The sequence below is a fragment of the Cavia porcellus genome, unplaced genomic scaffold (genome assembly GCF_034190915.1).
Source record: "Cavia porcellus strain 051 isolate PalLab524CR breed Dunkin Hartley unplaced genomic scaffold, mCavPor4.1 scaffold_1, whole genome shotgun sequence".
NCBI classification, from domain to species: Eukaryota; Metazoa; Chordata; class Mammalia; order Rodentia; family Caviidae; genus Cavia; species Cavia porcellus.
Window position 1 is genome coordinate 235,802,115 of NW_026947484.1, and position 18,262 is coordinate 235,820,376.

The 18,262-nt window shown below is 50.7% G+C and overlaps 1 protein-coding gene across 1 annotated transcript; it reads left to right on the top strand.

Moving 5' to 3' along the window:
- The first annotated feature begins 9,691 nt into the window (after positions 1–9,691).
- Pomc (proopiomelanocortin) lies at positions 9,692–16,376 on the top strand. Its single transcript, XM_063231434.1, has 3 exons — positions 9,692–9,814; positions 13,424–13,578; positions 15,616–16,376. The coding sequence occupies exons 2-3, from the start codon at positions 13,447–13,449 to the stop codon at positions 16,252–16,254; spliced, it is 771 nt and encodes a 256-aa protein (XP_063087504.1). The 5' UTR covers positions 9,692–9,814; positions 13,424–13,446; the 3' UTR covers positions 16,255–16,376.
- The last annotated feature ends 1,886 nt before the right edge of the window (positions 16,377–18,262 follow it).

Below are 18,262 nucleotides of genomic sequence, written 5' to 3' on the forward strand. Positions count from 1 at the left end.
CTTCATGAGGCCCCTTTGGCTGTAATAAAGCAAATTAAAACCCCATTCAAAGGTCAATTGAAATCTCTTTCATTCCAGTTCTCTGCACAAATTGATTCCTCTTTGCCCTTGGGGTCAAACTGAAGACCAAAAGGGGCCCAGCTGTGCCTTGAATGGGAGCAGCTCTGTAATAGCGTGTGTGTGTGTGTGTGTGTGTGTGTGTGTGTGTGTGTGTGTCTCGGGGTGTGGGAGGAAGGGGGCTTCTCTCCCATTCCCTGGGCCATCTGGGGCATCAGGGATTCTGTCCCCTCTAGTGCCGTGGGCTTCAGGGTCCTTTTCTGGAGATGAACTCTGTGCCTCTTCCCCAAAACCCACCAGCCTCCCTGCAGAGGAATTTTGAATTTGTGTTTGTACCAACAACCTCAGGAGTAGCCAGGATTTCTGAAACCTGTGTGAATCTTCTCAAGCACTGTGAGATGGGGCTTCAAATGTGACCAGGACAACTCAGAGAGGTTAAGTAAGTTGCTCAAGGCCACAGAGCACATGGTTTCCTTCTCCAAACACATTCAACCTCAGTCTTTCCCATACCCAGCAGTTCAAACAAGAAATCTGGAACCATCTCAAATCCTTTCCTCTGCTTCACTCCGTGTCGGTGCTGGGTCCTTTTCTGACTCCCAGACAGCCCGTGAGCTGCACCCAACCCAGCCCCTTCTGTCTGCTTCTGCAGACAGCCAGAGCATCATTCAGAGGACTCAGACCTGGCTCTGTCCCGCTTTGGCTGCAAACCAGCCATGGTTTCCTTCACATTGTGGAGGAATAATACTCTGATTCAACCTCTATCAATTCTTAGTCAGAGTGGACCTTTGTAAAAGGGTAAGAAGAGGAAAAGGAGCCTGGGGAGTAGCCCAGTGGTGGGGCCCTGGCCTGGCACGTGGCCCTGGGTGCAGCACCAGGACTGGAGACAGAGCAGGGGGAGTTTATTAACCAATCCACAGCATCCTCAACAAAGAAAACTTTTACAGAAGTGCCACTGAGGTAGGATAGAAGGAACAGAGAGAGCAGAAAGGAGACAAGAAAAATCATAGTTTAAAATTGTATTTTTAAGTAGACTGTTACTTCAGGGCGCAAAGTTAACCAAAGTTACTCACATCTGTACCCCAGGTCTTTACTCCTTTTGCTTTTTTTCCCTTTTCTTTTTGGTGTGGCACTGAGGCAGGAGATGAGGGCACGGTCGGCCAACTGGCAAGTGGGCATGCCCAGTTTATCACAGAGGTCCAGGATACGTGCCCAAAACAGTCCAAGTGCTGCGCCTGGACCAGTCGGAAAGTGCTACTGTTGCTGGGTAGCTTGCTTCTGAAAAGTGGTTTGCCGGCTAAACGTTGCTGGGCTTGGAGTTGCTCGCCTCGACTTCCGGAGTTGGAGTCCAGGTTCTCACCGGAACAAAGAATTGAATGAAAGTGTGCAAAAAGCAGTGGTCAAGTTTATTCGTGAAAGCAAAAGTGGGAGGGAAACAGGCTCTGCAGAGTGAACTTGGGGCAAGTAAGTAGAAAAAGAGTGAGACAGAGCGCAAAGATAACGCACACTGTTTCTGGGAAACACAGCATGGGAAATTGAGGAAAGCGGCCACGGCAAGTCTCCACGGCACCCACGTGTCCGCTGAAGCGGTCTAAATCCCGAGGAAACCCCTGAGAGGCGGTCGTGTCCACCCCGCAGGCGGCAGGTCCAGGCCGTGCAGCTGAAAGGCTGCTCCGGAGAAGTCCACGCGTGGGGCTTTGGAACTGTTCTGTGCATGCGTCCAGGATCTTGCCGTTAACAGGGCACACCTGCTTCTCCGGCAGTTTTTGGCACACCCCAATCTCCTGTCTCACGGTTCTCAGTGCTCTTGAGAAAGCAAGCAGGGTTGTGATAGGACAGCTGAGACCTGGCAAAAGGTGGCCGCCATCGAGCTGGTGGCCAGTGTGAGCCCTTCCGTGGCCTGCTGACACCCTAAGGGGGTACCTGTTTCCCTGCTTTTACCGGGCCTGAGCTCACGCTGCAGAAGGTATTTGTTTTCGGATGTTTAATCTCTTTAATAAATGCAAAACCTTGCTACTTATTGTGATCGCCTTAACTAATTCTTTGTTCAGAACAACAAGAACCTGAAAAGCACCTCTAGAAGACGTCCACAGCCCCCCAGAACCCTGTAACAGGACTGGGGGTTGAAAGCAGAAGTTTTGGTTTTGTGCATGTCGAGTGAGTGTTGTACCACTGAGCTACATCTCCAGCCTCTTGATTTTCCCCTTTCCAGTCCCATTATGCCCAAAGCTTTTAAAGACATTATAAGTTAATAAATTAATCTAGTTAATAAGGTAAAGGGCAGCAATCTGACCCCTAAAATGAAAACAAAAATAAAAAAAACATTCAAAACATTCAAAGAATGTTTTTAGGCAAAACATATCAAGTCATTCACTTAAAAAATTATTTTATTATTTTTTTCTATTTTGTCTTTTTGAGACAGGGTCTCTCTGTGCGGTTCAGGCAGGCCTTGGGCTCACTTTGTAGCCCAGGCTGGTCTCGAACTTGCAACGATCCTCCTGCCTCAGCCTCCGAGTGCTGGGATTGCAGTGTGTGCGCCACCACACCCAGCTTATTTTATAATTTTTGCATTAGTCGTTATTAGTACATGTTTGCAGTATACAATGATCACATTCATTATGGAGAATTGTTCCATGGACTAGCTTTGGGAGCTGTGTCCTTTCAGACAGGCCACCAGCCTGGCAGGCAGAGCTTTCTCTGGCTCACACTGCAGAGGGGTGAAGGCTCTTTCCAACAGGGGCCCTGGGAGGGGCCAGAGGTTCTGACTTGAGGAGCTGGTGGCCACGGGGTGAGGAAAGTGGGCAGGAGGGCCAGGAAGGAGCTGGACTTCCTTGCTGTGCTGCTCAAGGCTGGCATTTGGGTGTTCCAGCTCAGTCTGCGGGACAAATGCTTGCAGCCTCGCTCCTAGGACCTTCTCTCAGTGGGCTGTGGCCGGTACCTGAGGGCCGAGGGCAAGGCCCCCTCCAGTAGCCGACTCTGCCAGCCCCACTCCCAGTGCTGTCCTCTCGGCCACTTCTGCACCTGCCCTTGTAAACGCACTCACACCCAGGTGACATCTCTGTTCCAATTAAATCCTCAAAGGTGAAAAGCTGGGATGACGGGAGCAGCACCCACGGCCACCTGGCGTGACGGCAGCAGGGGTGAGGACACTGCCCTCCCCGGGAGCCTGCCTAGGCCAGGGGTTCAGTGACTCACCCTAAAGGCTCCTTTCCTTCTTCCCTCCCTCCCTCCCCCGCTTCTGTCTGCCTCATTCCTTCCCTGCCTCCCTCCTGTCTGCACTCTGTGACCTGAAGGAGAAGGGCTGGCACCGTGTAGGGCTCACCAGGGGCCAGGCCCTGGCAGGAGAGCATCACATGCACTACCCCATGGGGTTCCTGTGGCAGCAGTGGTTGAGTCCAAGTACAAAACAAAGCGGGTTTCGAACTCCTGAAACTCTACAGGAAGGAGGCAAGCAAGGAGACTGCTCAGCGGCAAATCCTGGCTGTTTTGGGAAAGGAAAGATGTTATGGATTAAAAACTGGTGGTCAGCCTAACACCAGCTGAATTAAATCAGCGTGGTGCTGAGTGTAGTTGGCCCGCCTGAGGAAAGTTGCCTGCATAAATGGAGACATGGAGAACTAGAGCGAGGTGTGAGTTCTCTTAAGTTTTGCTATTTTGAGCCGCTGGTTCTCCTTGGAGGAGCTGGTCATGCTGGCTTCCTGGATGTAAATTTGGCCATTAGCATTGCAGGACCTCGGGACCTTGTTGCTTAGAGTGGCTGTGGGTCATTTTGGGGGAGCTCTGGTCCTTACATTGAGCATGGCTTCCTGGCTCCAGAGGGGAAGATGTCGCTGTTTAATCTCCAGAAGAAGCTTGTCACACTGGCTTCCTGATATGTACTCAACTCTTCTCATTATCAGAGGAGCTTGGGACTTCATTGTAACCAGGGAGGGCTATGGTACTTTTCAGGGCAGCCCTGGTCTTTATTTTGAGCCACACTTCTTGGCTTCAGTGTGGAACCCTCAACGTACCAGCACAGCTCCTTCACCCTGCTGACACAGACTTCCTAGCTTCCACCACTGACCTTGGGGCCTTCCCAGTGCACAGCCATAAAACAGACTGGCGTGAGTCTTTGTCCTGGGCTCTAGGCCTCCAGCTGGACTCATGAGAGGCATTGTCATGGGCTCTAGGTCTTCTGCTGGACTCATGCAGGACAGTGCTGTGGGCTCCAGGACATCGGCTGAATATTCTGGGTCTTTAGTGTTGTGGACAGATTTCCTGTACTTTCTTTTATTTAACTCAGGGTGACCATCATAAAGTAGTATTACAAATACTGTGTCCTGTATGTAATTGTTCTCATAACCCCTGACTACAACAAAAGCTAACAGAGGGGAGCAGGCGCTGGGGCCAGGAGCCAGCGAGAATCGAGAATCATCCCAGGTGGTGGATCTGCAGCCTGGAGCTGCCGCGGCTGGATCGCTGCACTTCCCGGGCTTCATCCCGCCAGCCGCCTCGCCCCGGGCCTGCCTTGCCTTTCTCCATCCTGTTATGCAGAAGGAAGTTCCTTCCCACTGCTCAAGGGGTGGGTTCCTCTGCATCTGATCTCTGAGCTGCTTAAGATTTGCAGTATCGGCTCTTCTCACCACACCTGCGCCATGAGCTCCGCCCCTCTGCTGGCTTAGGCCTCCCAGGTGCAGCCAGGCTCCAGTGTCTCTTGGCTATTTTTCTCTGTCCTCCTCACTGCCCTCCTCGACCCCCTCACAGTCACACTCAGACTCCTGGAAAGAGTTGTCCTGTTTTACATCAGGACAGGGAGAAATAAGGAAAACTGAACAAGCAGTGGACAGTCTCTCTCTTGCTAATACACTAAGATGCCAAATAATCAGAAAGGATGTAGGTATGAAAATGGCACAGAACACTCAGCAGCCACAGGGTACCTGTTCTCTCCAGGTGAGCGGGTCACTGAGAGCTGTGGCCTGCAGGCCCATTTGCTATGCAAGCCTTAAAAGATTTCTAAGGGCTGAAATCAAACACATCTTCTGATTCAAGGGAAACTGAGCTAGAAACTACTTTTAAAATTTATCTTAAAATCAAAACATACCTAGAAAATCCCAGTTGTTTGGAAGTTAACTAGAATATTTCTCAGTAATCCATAGATCAAAGAAGACATCTCAATGAAAAGAAGAAATTATTTGAACTAAATGGCATTGAAAATATGGTGTATCAAAGCTTGAAGCATATCAAAACTTTATGGTCATATCTATATATATTAAGGAAATAAAGGTTGAATATCAATAATCTGAGGAAAAATAGTTATTTAATGTCCAACTGAAGGATAGAAAAAGTATAGCTAATTAAATCTATGGCACATGGAAAGCAATAAATAACAAGAATAAAAACTTCAAAAATATAAGTATACATACAATAGAGAGAATTAATAAAACTAAAGCTGAATCTTATGAAAAACTAATAAAATTGATAAACCCCTAAGAAAACTAATTTTAAAAGAGAGAGAGTTTGAGGATATAACTCAGTAGCACAAGAACCTGCCTGGCAAGTGTGAGGTTGTCAGTTTGATCTCCAGTACCAATAAAATAGAATAAAATAAAATAAAATAAAATAAAGGCAGCCCTCTCCTACAAATTGGTGCTATTCAAAGACTGCAGGAAAGGAGAACAGGAAGTCAACAAGAAGCTAAGACCTCCTGTGGGTCGGCGCCATATGCATGCTGACTGGGGAGAGCCTCACAGCACCCCCTTCTGGGCATGGGCAGGAGACAAGAAGAACCAACACTCCTTCCTTTCCTGCCCTGTAAGCGACCAGCTGGTCCAGAGAAACACAGGCTGTGATGATAGCTAATGAGGTAAGAGACAACTTAATGTTTGCACTGACTTTGCAGGCCTAAAGCTGACAGTCTAATAATCTATTAAGAGGATAATGATACACAGTATAGCGTCTATGGGGCTCTCCTAAAGGTGGTGACCATTGTTAATTCCCTAGTATCTTGTTTTGAAGTCCAGTATCATTCTCACTGTTTTGTTTGATTGGGTTTTATTCTGCTTTGTCTTGTTTGATTTTATTATATCTGATAGCATGGGTAGCCATTTTAAAGATGGCAAGATATATTGTGGTAGCCATTTTGGACTTACTGTTGTCTTGTTTTGAAGTCCTGTATCACATTCATTGTTTTGTTTTTATTGGATCTATTCTGCTCTATTTTGTTTGATTTTACTATGTCTGAAAGTAGGCAACAGGAGGCATTGTGGTAACCATTGTTGATTTCCTATTATCTTGTTTTGAAATCCTGTGTCACACTGTCTTATTTTGATAGGCTTTATTCTGTTTTATTTTGCTTGGTTTTCTTCCCTTTAAAATTTTATTTTTTAGGGCCAGGGATTTAGCTCAGTTGTATAAGTGCCTGGCAAGTGCAAGGTCTTTAGTTCAATCCTCAATCCCCAAAAATAAATAAATGCCTAAATATTTAAAAAATAATAAAATAAATTTAAAAAGAGAGAAGATGTTACCAATATTAAAGGTGAGAGAGATTCCTCAGATGCTAAGAAGATATAATTTTGAGCCAATAAATTAAAGAGTTTAGATGAAATGAACAAATTCCTAGAAATACACGTTTTAATCGACACAAGAAGAAATAGGCGATGGGAATTGTGCTATTTATGACATTGAATTTATAATTAAAAATTGTTTGCCAAACAACCTAAAGACCCAGATGGCATCTCTGATGAATAATCTCAAGCATTTAAGGGAGAGATCCTACCACGGTACACAAATTCTGCCGCATTGGCAAAGGAGGGATTTCCAACTTATTTAATGAAGACAGCATAATTTTGATACCAAAATCTGGCAGAATGCCACAAGAAAGGAAAATTACAGGCTACCCTCATGAATATAGATGCCAAAAGTCTGAAATAAAACACCAGCAAAGCTCTTGCAGTGCCAGGGGAAGAGAACACATGTAATCGATGTGGTTTAACCTAGAAAGGCAGAGTGGGTTGGACACTGAAAACTCAGCCAAGGGCAATGGTGAGTTTCTCCTGGTGGCATCAGCGGAAGTGAGAGTTCGTTCGAGGCTGGAAGCCACATTTATCTTTAGTGGCTGTGGTGACAGTGACTCCTGTGGCTCTTGTCCTTGGCACTTGTCTGACTTCCTCCCCTGGAGTCCAGGGGCCTGATTGTGGCCAGGGCCCAGCCATCCCTCAACCCCCCCCCCTCTGGATGCCAGTTCCACACCTCGCCTGTTAGTAAACATGGCCTGTGATCCCAGTGTGGGCAGTGGCGTTTCATTCACATTCACAAGGCAGGTCCTTCCGAAGGTAATTAACAAGCGGCTGACAGGGCAGGACTGAGGCTGGGCCACTCTGAACTTTCCCTGGTCCTGCTGTATGCTACCACCAGATGCCTCCTGTCTTAGTGACTCTTTACTCATCACTGAGACAAAAATACCTGATGACCAAAGCTGGGAAAGGAAAGGTTTATTTCTTACAGTTTGTGGAGGTTTCAGTGCATACTCGGTTGGCTCCAGGGCAGGGTGGCATGGCGGGGCCACAGTTCATGGCAGCTGCAAACAGCAAGGAGGAAACCGGCAAGAGAGCGAGACACACCTTCTTCCTGCCATTACATCACATTCTGGCTCCACCCCTTTGTGGGTGGAGCACTGACATCATCAATCCAAGCCCTAGACAATGAACCAATCACAAATGCACAGTGCGAATGCATGAGGCAGTGGGGGCCACAGACATAAACCATGACACCTCCTAAGGTTAGAGCAGTGATACAAAGACATCCTGGGTGTGGCGGTGCCTGCCTGTAATCTCAGCGCTCTGGGAGGCTGATGAGGCTGGAGGATCTCAAATTTGAACCCAGTCTAGGCACCTGAGTCACTTAGGAGAGACCCTATATTGAAATTAAAAAAAATTTTTTTACAAAGAGTTGGGGATGTAGCTTAATGAGAAGATCCTGGTTTCAATCCCCAGTACCACCAGCACCAACAAGAAATAATAACAAGAAAAAGGAGAAGAAAGAAAGGCAGAGGGAAAATAAGAGGAAGAGGAAGATTATTGGGTTGGAAGAATTCACAAGCTGGCGATGTCAGGCGAGGGAGGGAGACGGGGGTCTGGGAGGAACAGAGAACCAGCAAAGTGGCTGAAGACAGCAGGTAAGCGTGGACACGCCAACGTGAGCCCACGTTTCTGATGGTGAGCGAGAGAAGGAGGCCTTAGCAGCGTGGACAGACAGACGAATGCAGTGCTCCCGGGCCTGGGAGTGTTGCGATGGCTGAGGTGCAGGACGCAAGATGAGCAGGACAGGCAGGTGACAAGGCACCCAGAGTGCCGCTGAGGACTCGGTTCTGTCTTGTGAGGAAAAGATCACGGAACGTACAGTCAGCGCCACCATCCAGGACAGACGATCTCCCAGGGAGTCTGTGAGAGCCTCCCACTGGGAATAAACAACTTCCCTCCAGTGGGAGATGGAACATCCACGTGGATCTGAAGCCCGATTTAGTCTGAGTCCTCCCTGCCACACACATCTTACTTCACAACTTTTCTTTTTCTTTTTTTTTTTTTTTTTTTTTTTGTCTTTTTCGTTTTTTATCGGTACCAGGGATCGAACTCACGACTGCCTGCTTGCAAGGCAGGCGCTTATGCCGCTGAGCTAAATCCCCAGCCTACTTCACAACTTTTCTTTGTTGTTGTTTTTGGCAGAGGGAATTGAACTCAGGACCTTGAGCTTACCAGGCAGGTGCTGTGCCGCTGAGCCACATCCCTGGCCCCCTAATTTTTTTTTTTTTTTGAGACAGGGTCTTGCTATGTATTCAGGGTGGCCATGAACTCACTATGTAGCCCAGGCTGTCCTCAGCCTTGAGGCAATCCTCCTGCATCAGCCTCCCAAGTGCTGGGGTTATAGGCATGAGCCACTTTAGCCAACAGCTCTGCACAATTTGGATTCATTTCTTCATCCATGTTCATAGGTTCTCCCCATCTAGGTCTGCATGCTGTTCTCTTTTCCCTGTCCTGACCCTGGAGCCAGGCCGGGTCCAAGGAGGACGGAAGGGCCCCAGAGCATTCTGGCAGCTCATGGCCACAGGGAGAGGACCTCAGCTGGTGTCACAGAGTGCCACCCCTCCCATTAACGATACAGTATTCACTGGACGTTTTTCTTGGCGTTCAGGGCGTAGAAAGGAAGCTGCTCTGGATTCGGCCTGGGGGAGCAGGCCTGGGCAAACGCTCATCCCACACTCAAGAAGCAACCTGGGCGGGGGCGGGAGAGCGATCCCTGACCTCTACTCCTTCCCTCCTCCCCAAAGCAGAACACGAATCGGGGGCATAAAGAATGCGCCGCCTTGGGGGTGACATTTATCTCGAAATGCCAGAGAGGCAGGTGGAGCCCCAGCACACACAGGTAACGTCGCCCCTCCTCACCACCCCAGAGACGGGATGCTAAGCCTCCGTCCGACCCAAGTGGCCACAAACACCATCTTTAATTAAGTCCTTCCTGCCCACCAGCTGCCAGGCGCGCCCTTCGGCAGCGGGGTGCTAATGCCAGCCTCCGCCGTCCGGGACGCCCCCTCCCGCGCCCCGCGGCCCCCCTGCGCTTGGCCGACGAGTTGCTTTTGCGCAGCAGAATTGCTGCCAGGAAGGTCACGGCCCGCCCTGCAGGTATATAAGGACCCTGGAGAGCGACAGAGACCCAGCGCGGAGAGGGAGGAGCGCGTGGGGAGGAGAAGGGACCCGAGAAGCCGCCCAGACAGCAGCAGCCCTGTCAGGTAAGGGCGCAGCAGCGCGGCACCGCGCTCCTACCCGGCCTGCCTGCCCGGCCTGCGGTGCCCACTGGTCCCGAGAGAGGCCTGGGCACAGGAAGCCCGAGTTCTTGGCAAACTTTCTGGGCTGACAGCCGAGGGCTCCTGCTGGACTGGGGCTCGGCAGTGACACCGCAGGCTGCGCTCCCGGACGGAGGCATCGGAGGGGCTCGGGGCTCAGGTGCGGAAACCGGGGCAAGGGGTTCCCGAGGTGTCTCGCTTCCCTGATTTCCTGGATCTAAGTCAGGTCTGCAAAGTAAGATATTCTCAAGTAGTATTGGAAACGGGGCGGGAGAGAAACGGGGTCACAATAAACCCCTTGCATGACAGATTTTTAAAATTTAGACCCCTAATCCTCATTTCGCCGCTCGCCTTAGCGCCGAGCCAGATGCGCTATGATGATTAACCCGCTCTGGGGTCAACGACCACGAGACCCGATGGGGAGCCCCTCCGCCCCGAGACCTAGGTGGGGGAAGACAGGTGCCCGCGGGAGCTGTCCGCGGTCCTGAAACGCCGGTCGGGCTCAGGGGCAGGTTCACCCTGCGGACTCCGGGCTGCAGCCGTTTGTGCCGTCAGAGGCCAGGCGAGGCACGTTCACAACGCGGGAGGGCCGACCGCGGAGCATCTGGATTCTCCAAGCTCTTTATGTATAACCGGGGCAGGGGTGGTTCTCACAAAACGGCTAGAATGAGGCACGGGAAATAAAAGTGTACGTTTGCTCATCAATTTATAGCACATAGAGATGAAGGTTCACCTAATGACTGTTATGTCCTGGACATTTTTGTTATAGGACCTGACAAGAGTGTCCATTACTGTGCAAGAGTAAAGGTGCACCCACCTCTGCTCCTCTAATCTTTGCGGAAGGACGTAGCCAATGCAGTTTGGCAATAATATTTTATTTAATTCAGAGACTCACCCACGTGGAGTCCTGTTATAAAGTTAATGTCAAGGTTAATACATTGTAATTTTCTACTTTCCAGGGCTTTCAAGTATTGGATTATTATACTTTCTACTTACAAAAAAAAAAAAGTACAACAGCTAGCATCTTTCTCACTACTTTGCTGCTTTTTAAAAATGACACAAACACGAGCCAGGTGTGATGACACACATTTAAAATCCCAGCACTCAGAGGGCTGAGGCAGGCAGGAGGATCACTGGGAGTTGAAGGCCAGCCTGGACTCATAGTGAGTTCAGGACCAGCCTGAACCACAAAGCAAGATCCTGTCGAGAGAGAGAGAGAGAGAGAGAGAGAGAGAGAGAGAGAGAGAGAACATTTACGAGAGAGAGAGACAGACAGACAGAACATTTACTATAGAAAGACAGAATATACACAAAGCAAACAAGGCAAGTTGCTTTCAGGAAACCATCCAGCTTTTGACAAATAGAGGAGATGCTCCGGCGGGAGGACAAGAATGTTACTATGTGGCACAACACAGCCAGTGTGTCGGAAGGAGCTCTCTGAGGGCTTCCAGGAAAGCCGAAAGTCATGAAGGAGGTGTTTAGAAAGTGTAAGTCATTCCAGAAAGACCAGCTTTGAGAATTAAAATACAGTCAAGGGGCTGAGTGTGGTGGCACTGCACCTGCATTCTGGGAGGCCGAGGCAGGAGAATTGCAAGTTCAAGCCTAGCCTGAGCAACTTACTGAGATTTTGTCTCAAATTTAAAAATTAAAAAGGTCTGGGGGTGTAGCTCAGTGTGAAGGTCTTGGGTTCAATCTTTCATACTGAAACACAGAGAGAGGGAAAGAGACAGAGAGAGAGAGACAGACAGACACAGAAAGAGACAGAGACAGACAGACACACAGATGAGGAGACTGTTGGATCGGTAGGATTTTTCTCTACTACTGTGTTATACTGTACCGTTGTCCTGCCTCTCCTGTAATGAGTGGACCTAATTGTGAGCTGGAGGTGCTGGGTCTCTGGGATCTCTCTGCTTTGTTCTCCAAGTTCAGGCTGCCTGCTTGAACTGGAGCAGAGCGAGCTACACCAGCGTGGCCTGTCCTGCATCACGATAGAAAGCGACACTGGCCGACCTCTTTGAGGAGTCCCCTTAGCAGAGGGGCTGCAGGGCAAGCTCTCCGCCTGCCAGCGCCATCTAACGGCTGCTCTGAAGATGCCTGGCCCAAGCCCGGCAACCCTTCCGAAAAGCCCTAGGTGGCCCAGGCCCTGGGGAATGGGCGGGTGTGGCAGAGAGAAAGAAGTGGCTTCCTGAAGTGGACATGAGGACACAGAGGACTTTTTCACTCCCCAAGCCACCGCTCTAAGACAGATCTGGCCCACATCTCTCCAAAGGACGGCCTTATCCCCACCCCTTTTAAATTAGTATGTCTGGGATTGGTACTTAGACACATGGTATCCTGGTTCGTTTTTCTTCCCGTCCCCCGCAAGATTTCTTTTAGGTAAACTTATTTTAAAGTGTAAATGTTCCTTAGGAGTGAGAAGACACTTAAATCATCCACACCTTAATGAAGGATACTTTTCTCATCTAATTAGATTTCTTTCTAAGTGTGTGTGGAGATCTCCTGAAATCCAAATTGACTATAAGTCAGGGGTAAACTGATTACAGCCCGGGCTGGGGCTTGTTCATCTGGGTGGGGGGACATAGCAACAGAAGAGCTAGCAGTGCTGGGGACAGGACACCCTGATGCTCCTCCTGTTTCCTCCTGACCTCTTTCCCAGCACCTGCCCAAATGTGAGTCCCTGGATTCTTCCCTAGTGTTTCCTATGGCCATTCTCACTGGAGGTTAGTTTCCTTCCGAACTCTCTGTCCATGTTTACCCCTCAGTGCCCACATCCCCTTCAAGCTCACCTATTTCAGACTGTGTATAAGACACTCAGGGAACAAGAGGTCTGATGTGCAGTGTCCAGAAGAAGCCAGTTGTAAGAGAATTGGCTTTAAAGTTAAACCTCTCCAAAATTACGAGAGTCTAGGAAATAGTAATCACCCAAGAGACTGTGTGCAGGACTGGGTTGGCTGAGATCTGATGAACGGGCCTGGAGTTTTAAGCACCTTTCTGCAAAGCCCATATTCACGGGAAACATGAATATCTGAGGAATGAGAGGACGCCGGCAGACGGAGGGGGAATGGCCCTGCTGAGCAGGCACTTTGGAGTCCTTTGTCTTTCTCAAGTTACCCCCACTCTTGGGTCTGGAGGGTCAGCACTACAGCCTCATGGAGGCAGTGAAATAAGAAAGCGTTGTTGAAAGCAGAATTTAGCCTTACCTTACCTCAAATGCAGATGTAATTGTTTCTTGTGGGCTGCAGATTCCCCATCTCTTGAAAGAATGGCTGGATCAAGTGATTCTCCCAAATAGCTCCCACTTCTAGCCTCTTCAGGGGTTTGGTTTTAACAGAGATAAGGGGGAAGTGGCCGTAGTTTCCCTGGACCTGTTCCTCTCCTCCCCGCAGCTCCACCGTGCACATGTCCCATCTTCCTCCTCAGTGCTGCTCTTGACCTCAAAAAGCCTTGGACTCCACAAGCAAGTGTTGTTGGTGTTGGCCTGCAGTCCTTCCTGGTGAGTGTCCAACATTGTTCTGCGCCTCGCAGGGGACCCACCGAGCTTGTTTGCCTCCGCAGAGCCTCAGCCTGCCACCTGGAAGATGCCGAGATCGTGCTACAGCCGCTCGGGGACCCTGCTGCTGGCCTTGCTGCTTCAGATCTCCATGGAAGTGCGGGGCTGGTGCCTGGAGAGCAGCCAGTGTCAGGACCTCACCACGGAGAGACACCTGCTGGTATGTGGGCCACGGAGGCCACCCTGGTTTGGGACAGCTCAAAAGAAAGGGGTGTGGGGAAGAGGAAATTCATTTTTATTCACTGGGGCTGACACAACCCAGGGCACAAGCAGAACTCTGCTGTGAAGTCAAAATTGGGCCAATGAGAGGAAGCAAAGGCTGGGTGCGGTGTTGCACTTCTGTGATCCCAGCACTTGGGAGGCTGAGGCAAGAGGATCGCTGAGACTTTGAGGTCAGCCTGGGCTACACAGTAAGTTCAAGGGCAGCCTAGAGTACACAGTGAGACCCTATGTGAAAGAGAGAGAGAGAGAGGGAGAGGGAGAGAGAGAGGGAGAGGGAGAGGGAGAGGGAGAGGGAGAGGGAGAGGGAGAGGGGAAGAGGGAGAGGGAGAGGGGGAGAGAGAGAGAGAGAGAGAGAGAGAGAGAGAGAGAGAGAGACAGACAGAGAACAGCAGCTTCAGGGAGAAGGATCTAGTTCATAGTTTCTGATTGACTAGCTTTATCCCTGCCCTGTCCTCTAGGGAGACTCCACACAACTTATCCTGCGTAGAGATAGTGCCATAACAGTAACTGCTTCATCAACGGATCCCAAGTCTTCAACCTTTTACCCCCAATTCATTCATTTTTACATAGCCTCACATCACTGTTTTAACTTCATGTATTTTCCCCTTTAATCTATTATGTTACAAAACCAGCCAAGTATTTCCATGAACATTTCTAGAGGGAGAAGGAAAGACCAGGGTACCAGCTTTTGGTAACTGGGGCCAAGTACCTCATGCTTTTTCTGGAGTGCTGACCTTCTGCCAAGCTCCTCTGCAGTCTGCAGAGGCACACAAGATCAGTGGCCCCTGTGCACATGAAAAATAGAAACACAGAGCATGAAACTGCTCTATGACTTTGAGGAAATCTTTTCCTTTATCTTAACTCAGCTTCTCTGTTGGAAAAATGCTCAAGATGTAGTGTGGGCATCTCACCCTCGCTTGGCAGGCCCTCGCATGTGCACAGAAAAGACAGAGGCCAGGGAATTCTGTTGAATTATATAAATAGACCTGAGACTTGATTTGAGACACTGAACAGCCTCTCTTGCTGGGAGCTCACAGGTAAAGAGCACTGGACACAGTCAGAACCCATGGGTTCTAGTCCCACTTCCGTTATCAGTGAGTGATAAGGTTCTTTCATCCTCTCAAGCCTTCTGTTCAGGGGAGTGAAGTCTAAAGTAGGTAGTTTTAATTTTCCACCATTAACGTGTTGCAGTAGGAAACTCAGGACTCAGTAGAATGGGTGAGAGCCTTCTGTTTTCTCTTCTGTGGTTCCCAAGTAACTCAGTTGCAACCTATGGATCATTTTCCTAAGCAAATACAGTTTTACCATAGTTGACTCCTCTAGGCCAGGGATCAGAGACATGGGCGCCATGGCATGTACAATGAAAACAACCCATTTTGCAACTCTCCCTGTAGTCTAGTCCCAGGGCTTACTGCCTGCAGGGAAGTACAAGATTAGCTAGAGAGACTCAAAAGAACCAGAGGAAAGGGCCCAGTGAGTACGCGAAGGTTTCTGAGACATGATGCAGAGACAGGGCTGGGGGGAAGCTTGGAGCAAGATGGGGTAAGATGGAAGCATTGCTGAAAATACAGGCCCTCTAAGCAAGCTTCTGTTACCCAGATTGTCCCCTAAATTTCAGCCCTATCCCTCTTCCGGACTGGAAATGAGCCATATCTATACACTCAATGGTCATGAAGTCATTAGCTACCACCCATGGGGCACATGTCCCATGTATCAGGCACATAATGGAAGATCAGCTCCCAAGGGCGGGTAAGGACAGACAAGTGAGCCATGGCTTGGGATGGCATCTTTGCGGTGGTCGCCGGAGGTATGCAGCGGGGCAGGCGCAAGTGGGCAGATGGCGTCCGTGACCACCGAGAGATCTCGGTGGCCGCACACTGGGCAGCGCGGCCTCGGGCTGGGCCGGGAACCGCACGTGGGGAGGGCTGTGCGAGGCGCGGAGCGCGGCCTTCCTCACTGCCCGCGCTGTCCCCAGGAGTGCCTCCGGGCCTGCAAACCGGACCTCTCGGCCGAGACGCCAGTGTTTCCGGGGGGCGCCGACGAGCAGACGCCGACCGAGAGCCCCCGGAAGTACGTCACGGGCCACTTCCGCTGGGGCCGCTTCGGCCGCGGTAACAGCAGCGGCGCGAGCCAGAAGCGTGAGGAGGAGGCGGCGGCGGCCGACCCCGGCTTCCACGGCGATGGCGTCGAGCCGGGCCTGCGCGAGGACAAGCGCTCCTACTCCATGGAGCACTTCCGCTGGGGCAAGCCGGTGGGCAAGAAGCGGCGCCCGGTGAAGGTGTACGCGAACGGCGCGGAGGAGGAGTCGGCCGAGGCCTTTCCGCTTGAGTTCAAGCGGGAGCTGACCGGGGAGCGGCCCGCGGCGGCGCCCGGCCCCGACGGCCTGGGGTTCGGCCTGGTGGCTGAGGCCGAGGCCGAGGCGGCAGCGGCCGAGAAGAAGGACGCGGCCGAGAAGAAGGACGACGGGTCCTATCGCATGGAGCACTTCCGCTGGGGCACCCCGCGCAAGGGCAAGCGCTACGGCGGCTTCATGAGCTCGGAGAAGAGCCAGACGCCGCTGGTGACGCTGTTCAAGAACGCCATCGTCAAGAACGCCCACAAGAAGGGCCAGTGAGGCGCGGGCAGGCCTCCCCGCCCGCCCGCCAGCTCACGGGGGAGCCGCCCCGCGGCCCCCTGCCCGCCGGCCTTCCGGTGCCTTCTGCCTGTAGTTAGGAAATAAAGCCTGTCAATTCCGCAGCAGACTGACTTGAATGTCGACTGCGAACGAAATGCAAATACACAGCCATCAAAGACCAGCTTAGAGTGGAATGGAACATAATGGTTTCCATAAGGCCAAGTGGTGTAGTGGATTTCATTAGAGATAGACCGGCAAGAACGTGCCCGGCCACGCCCCCAGCCCTGGCCTATTAGGGGCCCAGATGGGCTGGATGGTCCGAGGTGGCTTCCTTAGCACTCCTGGGATGACTCCGTTTTCTGCCTATGCTGTCACCAGGGAGCCAGGCGGGGAACCCACCCCAGAAGGGTCCTCAGGGCTGCGGTTGTGACTCCCTGGATCTGAGTCCTGGCTGTGCTCCCTGCTGTGCAGACTTGAGTCCCTGAAGTTCACCATTGTTTTTTCCGTTACTTCTCCCTTCCTAGCGAAAGGGTTATGAAGACTAAAGGAGGAAATAGATGGGATCATCTTTATCCCCGAGGAGCTGAGTGTCAGCTGACAGTTGGTATCACTTCCACTTTGGCTCCTCACAGATGCCCTCAAATGCCTGGTCTCACTCCCTTACACATATGTGCTGTGGAAATTGACCTGTCTGTATAAAGATAGCACTACACATAGATTCCTCTTCCCGTCTCTCAGGCTCAAGCTCTGGGGTCCCATTTCTCCCTTGTGCGTCCCAGCTCTGCGCTCCTCATGCTGCCCAGCATCGGCCCTTCCCTTCCTGCTCGGTCCTCCCCGCTGAGGCCTTGATCCTAACCACATCCTAAACAGCTGGTCTCCAGTCATTCTCCTCCCCAACACATTGTACACAGATTTCTATTCATGTGTACAGAATCTGTTGTAATCCCTGCTGCAAAGGAGGATCAAGCAGGAAGACAAAGTTTGAGTCCAGCCTGGGCAACTTAGTGAGACCTCTGCAGCAAAGTGCTTGCCTAGCATGTGTGAGGTCCGGGATTCAATCCCCAATACCAGGAAAGAAATAATTTGGCTTTTGCATATTTCCTCATTCAGAACCAAAACAGTTAACTTTGCCCTGCAATTTATCAGTCCCAAACTGGGCATGGCATGTAGGACCTTGGCACCCAGGCTTACCTTCCTTACGAAGCCTGTTTCCCAGATGAAGGCTGCGCTTCAAGCCTACGGTCTACTCAATTCCGCTCCCATTTTCCTTTGGGGGCTGGAACCCTCTGCCTTCCCCCAAACTTTCTCGCCTGTTGTCAACATGAGCCAGGGCTCAGTTCTACTGCTGGGCAGGATGTGATCTCTCCCAGCTGCCCCTGCTCATCTCATTTTGAGTTTCTACAGCCACTGCCCTCCACGCTGGACAACATGCTGGTGGGCTCAGATGACAAATCACTTGCTGTGTGTTTATCTTGTTCTCTTCTCTCAGGGACACTCCAACCTCTGCAGGACAGAAGCAAAGTGTCTTTTCTTTTTCACAATGCTGAGGCCACAGGTTTGCAGCCATACATTTAGATACCTATGGATATACACACGTCACTTGTGTGGGACACACCAGCAGATGGTGCACATCAAAGCTGCAGGCAAACAGTACAGTTTATACAGATGCCCTGTATTTTGAAGCTCTGAGAATTTGCAATGAAAGAAAATGTGGACTGCACGCTGGGAATTCTGATGTGAAGGGAGTCGGAGGCCAGGTTCCCATAAGCCAATGTGGGTTGCAGGAAATTAGGTCCAACAGAAAGTGGCTCTGGGCCACCTGACGACACCCCCACACCGGGAATCCTGGGTTTCCATCTGGGTAGCACTACATCCTCCTCCTCCCCCTCCTTTTTTTTTTTTTTTTTTTTTTTGGTACCAGGGATCGAACTCACAGACCTTGCGTTTGCCATTAAACCCCAGGCGCAGCCATGTCCTTCTTGAGGTGGGTAAGGTCAGGTCAGCTGGG

Excerpts from the sequence above, each read along its gene's own strand:
- Pomc (XM_063231434.1), top strand. The coding sequence starts at position 13,447 with ATGCCGAGATCGTGCTACAGCCGCTCGGGGACCCTGCTGCTGGCCTTG. Across the intron at positions 13,579-15,615 it reads CCACGGAGAGACACCTGCTG|GAGTGCCTCCGGGCCTGCAA; the intron begins GTATGTGGGCCA and ends CGCTGTCCCCAG.